Genomic DNA, 12,730 nt, shown 5'->3' with positions numbered 1-12,730 from the left:
GAAGCTTCTGAGTTTGAGGCAGGATAACTTCCTCATGACTCAAATGAGTTCATCTGCCTTCTCAAATTCTGTTGAATTTGAGAACTGAATGAGGATGGTATGTGCCTGTGCTTTTTTAAAAAAGGGAAAGAAGAACCAGTGGGAAAACCAATGTTTTCCAATGTCATTTCTTTATTTTGAAACAAAATCAGAAAATAGCCATAATTAATCTAACACGTTTTCCTGACTTTTTTGACATCAACACATCTTAATACAACTACAACTGTTTTCACAGCTTCCACCATTCACTTTGAACTCCTTTTAATAGGGACAATGGGTCTGGATGCTTGGCTCACTTTCACAATTTTTCTAACATTTTTAACATTAACATATTTTAATGCAACCACTGTTTTCATTACTAGCATTATTCATTCCTATTATTAACCAGGAAAACTTTGAACTCCTTTCTAATGAGAATAATAATTCCAGCACTTGGCCGGCTCTCCCTACACTCTCCAGTCCTGCTTTGCTGTACACGTCTGAGCAGTCCAAAATCCTGTTTGTAATTTTATGTTTTCTACCTTCCAGTTTTCACAATATCACGTCTAATTTACCAATTAATTTCACCTAGAATCATTAACCTTGCCTTTTGTTAATGTTCTAAATGCTTTATCTCTTAAAAGCACTTTGATCATTTTTTAAGCCTATGCTGTATCCTATAACGTGCCTTGAAGCTTTAGGCTTCATTAATAAATTAAGGTTCCCAGGTATTGAAATACCTTCCTTCAGCCTTCAAACAGAAACGTTTGCTTGGCCAGGCTTAGGGCTTATGGAAATCACACCATTTATCTGAGCTTTGTGTAAATTTTTCTCCCAAGTTCTCATTTACAAATGCTAAGGGTAAGATTTAAGGTCATTCTCAGACTCCCATTTGTAAAATTTTTTATCTGCTTTATTTGCCTTTGTCTCCAGAGTACAAATATTTTATAAGTAGATATGTGAGGAAAAGGAGAAGAGATTTAGGAACTTTTGGATTGGTCAAAACAACAGCATGGCATCATGGGAAAAACATGCTTTGGAATCTGGCCAATCTGAATTAGAATTCCAGCTTCACCACCTATTAGTTCTGGAAATGGAGACCCACTTCATTTTGCTTGGTTTTGTGGCCTGGTATGGAGCTGGGCAAACCAAACACCTGGTATGTAGCTGGACACATAGCTGTAAGAATGGGAGTCATTATCTAACTACGTGACCTTACCAAGTCACTTGAGTAAGATCTCTGTGTCTCAATGTTTTTACACACAGATAATATAAGTGCTCTGAGATAATATAAGTGCTCTTATTTATAGAATTGTGGTGAGGTTAAATAAGTTTAATATAGTAGAGTGCTTAGCTCAATGCTTTTCATATGGTAAGTACTCCAGGTGTGTATTAGTTATTAGTACCACTATCTTTATTACTGTCTCTGTTAGTCATGTATCTACCCATCAATATCCATGCCAAGAGTGTCAGGTCAATTTCCTAACCTTGTCAAATGCTTTGTACAGAGCAGGTAAATGAGGTATTTACCTCAAGGTATTGAGGTACAGGTAAATACCTCCTTGAATAATTCTCATTTCCACATGGCTTACTTGACAGGGCTGGGAGGGGGTCTCTATAACCACAATCATTTACATACACTGTTAGTCTGGTTTCTCTAACCCTTGCACCATGAGCAACTTCAACACCTTCAGTATCACAGAACTGCTAATTTTTCGGCATATTTACTGCAAAAACAGCTTCTACTACTTTAGCCAATTTTTCAGCGTCTTCCTAACATTGCTATTACCACTATCTTATTCTATCTGATGCTTCATAGGGAATCAATCATTTGTTGTGACTACTTGCCCACCACCTTGTTAATTTTAAGAGAAAAATCTATATAAAATGTTTAGCACAGGGCCTGGTGCGCAGCAAGAGATATGTATATATGCAGGTATATTTGCTAGTCTTACTATTATCAAATATTTTACATAATCTTTAATAAATGGTCCTATGAGGAAATACCCTATTTCACAGATGAAATAACTGATAATTAGAAGCAAATTGAGTTCACAAGTTAGCAAATGAGAAAGGTTTCAAACTATGGTCTATTTTATCCTAAAACACTCTTTCTATGACATATGGGGGGACTTCACCAGTTATCCTTGTATCTTTTTCGTAAAAAATTTCAGTTTATTCCCACTCCTTTTTAATGTTTAAGTGGGAATATTGTTTTTTCAATTGTTAGCATTCCAAGTTTTGAGGTCTCTTCAAATCTACTTCCATTTGGTATAACAGTCCTTTAAAGCTGGGCGAGGTTAAGCAAAAGGCACTAGGATTTCACCTTTCTTACAAATATATTCCATATAGCAAGTGGTTTAAAAGCCTTAAAACCAGACATAGTCCCATCTCCACACAGAAAGCTCATAGGGTCATTGTGTGTTACTCTACTTTAATCCTTACAACAACTCTATGAAATTAGTACTTGTATCACCCCCAACTCGTAGCCAAATAGACTAGGACTGAGAATGGCCCCACAGTTCACCATATGGACAGCCATCCAGTTGGGAGTTCCCAAATCAAGACAATATCAGCTTTGTCTACTGGGGACCCATGCCCATTTATGGAGGCCTTCCTCATCCTTGAGCCATAGCAGTAATTAATAGAACAAGGATACCTGGGCCCCTCTCTGCTCTGCAGCCTCCCTTTCTCAACTCCTGTCCTTCTTGGTTTTGCCAGCTCATAATGCACTTTGTCCTTTCCTTGAAAGGTTGTTTCTTAGAGACCAAACTGCTTATTTGATCTGCTACAGCCATAAAATATTGTTCTATCGTTTTGTTGTTAGGAAACTCAAGAGAAAACACAGCTGCAGCCACAAATCTGTGTGCTTTTGTTCAATATCATGAAAGCTCAAAAGAAAACCATCTCTGTATCATTGGTGATCTGAAACCATCATGGCCAACTGTTAACATCTATTTAATCTTAGTGGTAGGCATACAGGTGTCATTTCCTATTCTGCTCTGTAAGTTTGAAATACTTCATAAATTGGGTAAAAATAACTAATAAAAATCTGTATGGTCTCACAAAGGCAAAGAAAGTATGGCTTTCCTTATAGAGTTACTACTCACAGAATGAAAATACTTGTTACACACTAGAAAACAAGTAAACACAGCCATATACTTAAATGCATAATTGCCCCATAGCAGGTTACTTATTACTGTTTTCCTCAAGGTCTTAAAATATACACATGTCTAGTCCTCTGACTTGGGGTTTGGTGGTCATGGCTTTCAAGAGTCATCCTCTACAGTTAAAGGACTAGCTATAGAAGGGATATAAAGGCATGGGGCCAATTCTGATGATGATGAGAGAAGCCAAATAACTAAAAGCCACACAAAGTGGCATTAATAACCATGAGGAATTTTAGTCTCATTCTTTAAGGCTAAGAAACATGTTCATTACCCTCCTGAGAAGGATTCCTTCTCTCAAGGGCAGACTTCTGTTAACCAAGCTTATAAGATTAACAAAGAAAATCAGAGTTCTAATATATTATTTTATAATGAGAAATCTGTCAAAGAGCCAGCATACTAATTCTTTGTCAGAAAACTTTCATTAATCAACAAATTATAATTAGATGATTAGCACAGTATGCGAAAAGAGGAATTGTTAGCTACGTTTGCTGAATATTTAATAGTACCAAGCTATAATAGCCCAATGCATCCATCTCCATATATGAGAAATACCTGCCAATAAGAACAAAATGCTAAAAATTATCTATTGGGCAAAACTCTGTCATCTTGCTAGTGCCTAAATGGATACTGCCTAAGTTTGCCTGCCTTCATAGTTATAAAAACCACCTTTGAATTGAGACTTTCTTTCATGAAATGTGCTGCTGTACTCAATCTTATAGTAGGCCCACAAAATCAATTCTATTAGTTATCTTTCTTAGAGCTTATAAAAGATTCCATGTAGCAACTTAGGTTGAGTCATAGAAAGATGAGAAAGATGAGAAGTTCTTTATGAGGGCCATCCTGTAATTCATGAAGTTGTTCATCAATGTGTCACAAGTTCCTAGAACAGTGCCAGTGACTTAATAGATAATATTTCTAATAAAAATGTAGAAAATCCTCATTTAAAATTTTTTAAAAAGTAGTGCAGTATAAACTTGAATCCCATACATTTTAACTAATCATCACTTCTCACTTGATAAACACAATCATTCAGGACCTGGAAACTCTGTCCTACACATACTTCTCCAAATTCAGCCTGAGTTACTTACAGAAAATCCCCCAAAGCCATTTATCACCCATCAGCCAATACCACCACTTTTATCACCAAGAATTACCCATGAGGGTAACCATAGAGGCCCATGTTTATATTTTCCTATGTATTCTAGTGGCCAAATCAGCACCAAAATGAACTAAACATCACTTCTTTAGAAAGAAATTTTATCTTCTTCCTATACTAAAGGGCATACCAACCACTCTTACTGAAGGACAAAAATAAGTGTATAAATAATGTTAAAATCTGTATTTATAGAAATATATAGGACCCTGATACTAAAATGGGTCTAAACATAGTAAGTTTTTGGTGAAGTCATAAAGTTCTAGAAGGCATGAATTCAACTGTCCTTAAGGTAAAACCCATGCCAGCGTGTATGCGCTGTGTATGTTTTACTCACTGCATACTGGAACTTTTCATTATATTCACGGTCATTCGCTTTCACGATCCGTTCCACTTCTAAAGAGAAAGAGAAATCAGGCTGAAATTAAATTTTTGACACAAAGAAACATATAACTCATTAAACTAATATCACTTACGTTACTTTGATTGTCTCAAGGTTTCAAGAATTCTTTCCTTTAGAATTTGAAGGGCATTGGTTTTTTCCAGCCTAAATGCTGGAACATGTGTTGGAAAGTCCCAAAATGGAAAGCTGAAATGTGTCTCATTGTAATTCTGATGCCAGCCATAAAACAAAACATTATGTGTCTCCAATTTCTACATCCCTTTAGCTCCACAAAGACGCTTTCTCTTAACTCCAAGTAGTTCCTAAAGGAGAAGGCTGCTCAAAGTCAAACGCCACCTGGGAAGGGATTTTTTTTTTCCCCTACAAAGTGAAAAAATACAATATAGCCAAACAGAACCATAAAGAAGGGACCAGTGCAGTTACTGACCTTATGGTCACTGAGCAAAGGTGATATTTCTAAACAACCCAGGCATAGTGAGAGGAACTGCACATCGCCAGGAGATGGAAACTTGCCCTTTGCTGGAAGTAGCTTAAAAAATATCTTCGGGAAACAAATGCAAACACCAGTACAAATAACAAAATAAAAGAACGACAAACTCAAAGATTATGATGGTGCATAAATTAAAATTTGCAGAGGGAAAGAAGAGACAGTGCTCCCCAGAAACACTAGCAGAATACATTTTTGTAGTAGAAGTAGCAAGTTCTTGCTCCGTTTTACTGAATTCAGAGTTGAAAAAGGAGTAATGATGGAAAAATGAAAGCTATTGGATGAAGACCAGCAAAAAATTTACCAGATGTCAATGTTGAACATTCATGATGAGTGACTTGATCATTTCACCTGGGATTCTCTTAATCTCACAGTTCTCCATCTGGGTAAGTGATAGATGGTAGAAAGTATAGGGATAGTGAAAAGAGTCCAAGTTTGGAGAAGGTACATACAACCGCAGAATTAAAGAAGACTGGAGGATAGAAAGTAACTTAGAGTCATATATTAGGGATGGGGGAAGGAAGAGCAAGGGGAAAGCAAAGAGAAGAAGAGCTAAAAGTAGAAGTGAGAGGACAAGAAGCAGGAGGTGAAGAGGGGAAGAAATAAAGGAATATATTTTATCCCCATCACCATCCTCCAAACACCAGGCACCATGGCTTGTAAGAGTTGACTATTTTTTCCTAAAAGTCCCAGAGGAATGCTAATGTCTCCACAGTCTCTTTGGTTCAAGTCTCAAGTATGACGTTGTGTTCACTTCTGAAAACTGCTTCTGACAAATGACACCCTGTCTTTGGTTATAGCTGAGTTTCTACCTTTGCAGAATGTGTGTCTGACATCCACCTACATAACTCTCTTCTTACCTATTACCTATGTATTACCTGTGTATTAAAGTCAGTTCTCTGTGACTGCTCATGTTTTCAAGGCTAGCTCACCTAATTTCTGATAAGAATGATATTGGACTGATGGCCACAGCTAACTAACCACACTGAGTGGGCTTGCCCCTAACATATACAACTCTGAAATCCAAAACTCACGCAGAAGCAGCCTCGTAACCAAGCATCCCTCAAATGAGATATTTCTAACCTTGGCTATAAAGATACATTCCTCACCTTCTTACTGGACCCCTAACAAAAAGCAAAAATATCAAAACCCAAAATGGTATTTTGGAGGGTGAGGGTACTTAAGAAGCTTGGACAATTTGTTTATAAACATTCCTACCTTAACGCAGGCATAGTAAAACTGCTAAGAGGAAAACAACCGATGTTATTGGAAGGGTGAAGGTTGGGAGGACTCTTCTGCAGCGCAAAGGTCAACCTGGCCCACCTAGCATCCTGCTTATAATGTAAAGATTAGCTTTAGCTATAAGTCAAAACTTGGATATGTTAATTTTTATTTATTCAATTGCTTTTAGTTTACATCATACACATTCAGATGATGATCATTTTTAAATTTCTCATTTATACAAAGCACATCCAGGGATAGAATTCTATAGTTCTGCAGCTAATTTTACTCACTCCAAAAACCAGAATCTTGACTCCTGTCTAATGTCTCCATGTAACCACCCTCCCCAAGAACTATAACCCTTTCCCAAAGCGGCCAGAAGAGTAATTTCTATACTAGGAAAGTTTGAATGTTCTTCTGGGTGTCCACATTGCAGTTGTCCCTTGAGACTTTTTTAGAGCCAGTAAATCCTCTTTTGGCTTCTAAATCATTATTAAATCTTTGCTCTGCACTTCCAGTAGGTACAGTCCTTCTGAACAGAGTCTTTATTAATAAACTATGGCATATTTCCTATCCCCTCACTAAGCTCTGCAACATTCTGGCTTTGTTCTACATCCCTACAGATTTCTGCCTTTAACTTAACTATGCTAAGCCAAGAACTAACAATCTTCCATGTGCTAGGACAGTGGGTGAGGGGATAGAAACCCCTCTTGGCAATAAGTCACATCCTATAAGGAAGGGAAGCTAAAAATGAATCCTCCATAAACAACTCCCATTGATAATTGCTCAGAGGTTCAATGACTTAATGCTCAACATTTCATTGGCATTGCAGGACTCTTCCAGCTATGAGAATACTGAAAGAAAAGTACCCACCAGGAGATTTAGGATCTACTAGAGTAAGCTCACTGTTACATAACTGTTATCAATAAATTTGTGTGGTTCCAAAAAGAAGTAAAGTGATACACAGGATGTATAAAATATAGTGAGCCAGCATATGTTTACAGTGAAGTTCAAAGACCTTCCAGTTTAAGAGAGCAAGCAAGTATGTCCTTCTACCTCACTTCCCATCCAGGTCTCACTAAAATAACAGCAATATGTTCTTTAAAAGAATAAAAACATAACAGTGCTGGAAAACAAGAGTAGAAGCTAGCAGATGTTCATAAATTTTAAAAATTCCCAGTGAAGCCCCAGAGAAGTTCCAAATTCAGTCAATAAATACAAAGGTTTAAAATGTGTTACGGATAGGGTGACAGTACCAGTTTATGCGTGTTGTCTTGACAAAATAACTTCTCACTTTCAAAGGTGTCTTGGCTTAGAAGATAAATTATCTGTGCGTTCTAGTTTTGGAGTATCACCAGAATAATTAAAGAAAATTGAGCTAGCTGGGCCCCCCAAATACTCCTACCCTTGCTCATTAAAGAGATTAGGCAACATGCCTAGGGAGGAAACCAAGAATGGGTGTTCAGATCTAAGAAAGAAGAAGTTCTAAACCTCTACATCAGCTACGGGAGACTCAGGTCCTAGTAAACCCTGCCTTACTGAGGCAGCTGTGGAATTTGCCAGGCTATAGACTGAATGTTTATGGTCCCCCAAAATTTCTCTGTTGGAACATTTCCAATGAGATGATATTTGAGTGCCTTTGGGAGTGATTAGGTTATGAGGGTAGAGCCCTCATGAGTGGGATTAGTGCCCTTATAAAAGAGGTCCCAGAGAGTCCCCTGCCCCTTGCATCATGTGAGGACACAGCAAGAAGACAGCCATCTATGAACCAGAAACCAGGCTCTCACCAGACACCAGATGCATTGACTCCTTGATCTCGGACTTCCCAATCTCCAGACCGTGATAAATAGATTTGTTGTTAATAAGTCACCCAGTTTATGGTATTCTGCTATATCAGTGAGAAAAATCTAAGACATACAGAAAAACCTCCCTGCGAGCTGGCAACATCACCAGCCTTCCAGTTTAAGGGAAAAGGCTAGCCAGGGGAAAGACCTTTGCAACAGCCCTCTTATGTAAACACAAACCAATAACTGTAAGCCAGCAGATGTCTGAGAAAACTCAATACCACAAAAGACAACGATTCAAGAAGAAGAGATAATACTGAAAATGGATGGGGAAAATAGTTTTTATGCTGATTAGTACCTTGAAGTTATTCAAGACATGGCATTCATGAAGCAAGAACAAGCTGATAGGAACAAAGATAACACAAGATAGAGTTCCTGGAAATTAAAACTAAGTAATGGAAAAATAGGTAGGATAGACAGAATGAAAAACAAAACTGAAGAAAGCTCTTTTTTTTTTTTAAAGATTTTATTTATTTATTTGTCAGAGATAGAGGGAGAGAGAGCGAGCACAGGCAGACAGAGAGGCAGGCAGAGGCAGAGGGAGAAGCAGGCTCCCCGCCGAGCAAGGAGCCCGATGTGGGACTCGAGCCCAGGACGCTGGGATCATGACCTGAGCCGAAGGCAGCTGCTTAACCAACTGAGCCACCCAGGTGTCCCCTGAAGAAAGCTCTTAAAATACATAGCAAAATGACAAAGAGGAGGAAGATGTGAAAAAGAACACTTACAAGAAGGGTACATAAACAATGGCTAAATAGAAATAATCAAATAAACAGAAGAAAATGTTCCTGCACCAGAGTAAGAGCTATGTCTTCAAAGTGAAAAAGCCACCAAGACCCAATCAGGATGAATGAAAAGGAACCCACGGTTATCTACAAAATTTTGAGCTCCAAAGACGAATAAAGTATTTTAACATTTCAGAAGAGAAAAAAAAATGGTTAGCCCTAAAGACCTAAGAATTGGACTAACATGAAAATTCTCATCAGGAGAAAGGAGGATAGAAGACATTGAACTGATGCCTTCTAGTTTTAAGGAAAAATATGTTTGAGCTCAGAATTCTATACTCAGCCAAATAATCAATCAAGTGTGAAGGAGCAATAAGAACACTTTTTCAGACATCCAAGAGTGTTTACATACAAGATCATCTCCAAAACAATGACTCAAGAATGTAAAACAGGGTAATAGTTTAAATGTTAAAAATAAAGGGAGTCAAAGAAGATATAGAAGCAAGGATGATGACCAACTAAAGTCAACAATGAAAATAAAATACCTGATGTGATCACCTACATACCTGTTCTAAGTGAGCCACAAATTCTACAGAAAAAGGAAAGTCTTGTTTATTTCCATTTATTTCACAGCCTATACAGCAAAAATGAACCAGTTTCTCAGGAAAAGTACAATTATGTATTAATTCTTGGCTCAAACAATAATTTCTCTGAGAAGTCCTCATAAGGAAGTTATTGTTTGATACAAAGAACATAAAATGCGCTTTTAAGAGCTGTGTTTTGTAAAAATTCTAGAGATCTCATTCCAAACACAATTCAGAGGAGCCAATGCTAGGGTTTCGTACTCAGTCTCTACCTAGCTGATTAAATTCAGGTATGTATTTTAGGATATTTAGGTGAATAAATAAACTGCAAATCCTTCCATAAATCACCTTCATTATTATTTCTCTCACCTGCACTTGTGCTAAATGCTAAATGACTGAGTTTCAGATAGAAATTCCTGAAAAATACCTGAAGAACTGCTATGCTGTGTTGCTAGCCGAGTACAAATTCTTGGGACAGAAAATCAAGCTGGTAATAGTGTTAACTTTCCTTTGTGATTGCTGAGGAGCCTAACAAAGACATTTACCTAAATAGGAAGCTGTCCTTCATCATTTCAACAAGTAAGGAGAAGAGCCATTAGCAGAGGTAGAATTGTCTTAGACACTTATTTTGAATCTACTCTAGAATACAGAAAAATAGGCATAGTAAAAAATAGGTAATTAAACCCACGAAGACCTCCTTCATACAAGAATATGGAAGTAGCCTCCACTTTCCAAAACTCAAAGGCCTGCATAATTTGATGCCTGCCTCAATCAAATAAAAGATCAACGAAGCACTCCTAGAAGGCTTATCTTTGAGCCATATGATTACTGTTACCTTATCCAAGATAACTAAACAAGGATACCTCATTTATTTTATGAAGTGGTCATTTAGAAAACAGTTAAATGGTAGGAAACATTTACCAAAAAGAGTAACCTTAGTTTTAGGATAAATGACAGGTAGTCTACCCCATCCCTCCCTACAATAATTATCTGATCCTGCAGATGATAGGTTTCAGATAATAAAACCACATCCACTTATGTGTGTACATATGCTTGTCTTTCCATTTGGAAGAAAGAGTTTCATCAAAAACATCCAAGTGTTGGGGCACGTGGGTGGCTCAATTGGTTAAGCATCTACCTTTAGCTCAGGTCAAGATCCCAGGACAAGATCTCAGGGTCCTGAGATCAAGTCCAATGTTAGCATCTCCTTCTTCCTCTGCCCTTTCCCCTGCTCATGTTTTCTCTCTCTTTCACTATCTCATTCTCAAATAAAAATCTTTATTAAAAAGTTTAAAAAAAAAATCCAAGTGTCATCCAATCACTAAAACACAAGTTTGAAAGACGGGAGGGATGTAACACAACCCTGCGGGAAATTTTTAACCTCAGTTGAGATGTTGTTCTTTGTTACCAAGACTTTTGGGACCCATAAAAACGAGAATTTGATGACCAAGCATGCATAGAAGAGGAGGAGGTCTGGATCTTTAAGCCAGAGGCCAGAGATCTTCCTTCTACCAACTATGCATGTAAGCATGTTTTAACTCATGACCTCCCCTTATCTGTAGTTCCTCAGAAAAATAATGCCACTTTGTGTTGACATCATTATATAAGAAAGTACATGGAAAGCACATTGCAAACAGAAAAAAATAATTTAAAAAACCATTTTTCTAAAAAAAAACAAAAAAAAAACAAAAATAGCAAGTAAGTGAGAAAAAAATCACCCAAATTTGGATAGTCTTAAATTTGCTTGTATTATTATTTCTCAAACAGATCTGAAGTAATTTTCTAATTTTCTGAATATTCTTAGTGGAAACTGGCAAATACCCATTGATTCTTCCCCAAGTTGTTGGAGGCAACACCCAACCCCTAATCTGGGCTCTTCTCCTTCATACTATAATAATTTAGACAAGATCCAGCTTCTATTTCCAGCAGGCTTCTATGTCTTTTTTTCTCTTAGTTTTTCTATGAACAACTCCCAACACCTTAATATTTAAGACTAGTCGGTGAATTCAGTAGCTCTGTTAGAAGACCAAGAGTAAGAAGGAAGATTTAGGAGGCCTCCATTGGACCCATAAGTGATCACAGCAAGTACAAATTCCTAATTAATGAACACAACTGTCTTTCTTCAATTAAATCCAGAGCATTTTGTCCTTCACCAAATGTGGTTTGGGAGACAGTCTTCAGGCAATTGGCTTTATATCCCCAAAATCATGAAATGATGAAGCACCACAAAAAATCTGGGGGCTCTGTATAAACCCTGATGACAGGAACTTGTACTTCCTCAACAAGGTTGGTCCCAATCCAAAAGCTGAAGAATGTCTCCAAACATGGATTGTCATTTGGGGTTTGGGGTTGTTGGTTTTTTTGGGTTGGGTCAAAAGTCTCAAAAAAATACCCTCAAGCCAAATCAATAACTTAAGCTTTTTCCTTTCTGTATTTTCTTTCATTCTTCACAATCTGGTCTCGTGGTTGGGAGCCAAAGCAATTCATTAAAGACATGAGGAAAGAACAATGAGTGGGGAGAGCTTTAAAGAAAAGAGTTCCCCCACCCTCCAAGATTTCCTGATTTGACTCCAAAAGCACATTCTGATACAATTGAAAAATATGTGTCCTAAATCGGGGTTTCCTATTGAAACCCAGTGGTGACCTGCAGCTGCTGGGACTTATTGACATTTGAACAGCAAACTAAAGAGAATTGAAGCAAAAGAGAAAAATCTTCCCACAAATTTTTTTTTATTCTTGTCCTGACAAAAGAGCTTGGAAACAGAGTTAGGGGATTCAAACAAATACTAAAAAGCCTTGAGTTTGTTTTCCTCTTGGCTGAGCCAATTTGCTCATCAGGTCCAGATATTTGGAAAATTTGATTTATTGGAAGCTCTATTCCTCCCATGGCTTACTATAGCTTCACAAAAAAACATAAAAATTTTTAACTAGTTCATTCTTCTTCCACCATGCACGAATTAGATTACATAAATTACAAGTAAAAATCGATAAAATCTTCATATAAGTCTGTGGTATATTGCTTTCTGTAAGTATAGATTCCACAACTATAGAGTTAAGAATTATCACAATATAATGTTAATAATAGCAGCTAGCATGTATTGAGCACTGGTTAAAAACTAGATACTATG

At 37.3% G+C, this 12,730-nt stretch overlaps 1 protein-coding gene across 4 annotated transcripts in view; it reads right to left on the bottom strand.

Moving 5' to 3' along the window:
- Window positions 1-12,730, bottom strand: part of ATP8B4 (ATPase phospholipid transporting 8B4 (putative)) — a 278,437-nt gene that overhangs the window by 207,963 nt on the left and 57,744 nt on the right. For all 4 annotated transcript variants that reach the window (XM_044230132.1, XM_044230130.1, XM_044230133.1 and 1 more), the window contains exon 3: window positions 4,679-4,737. In XM_044230132.1, the coding sequence (XP_044086067.1) occupies window positions 4,679-4,737 (59 nt within the window). The remainder of the gene's footprint in view (window positions 1-4,678; window positions 4,738-12,730) is intronic.

This window comes from Neovison vison, chromosome 13 (assembly GCF_020171115.1).
Source record: "Neovison vison isolate M4711 chromosome 13, ASM_NN_V1, whole genome shotgun sequence".
NCBI lineage: Eukaryota > Metazoa > Chordata > Mammalia > Carnivora > Mustelidae > Neogale > Neogale vison.
This window is presented reverse-complemented; position numbering and strand designations above follow the sequence as displayed.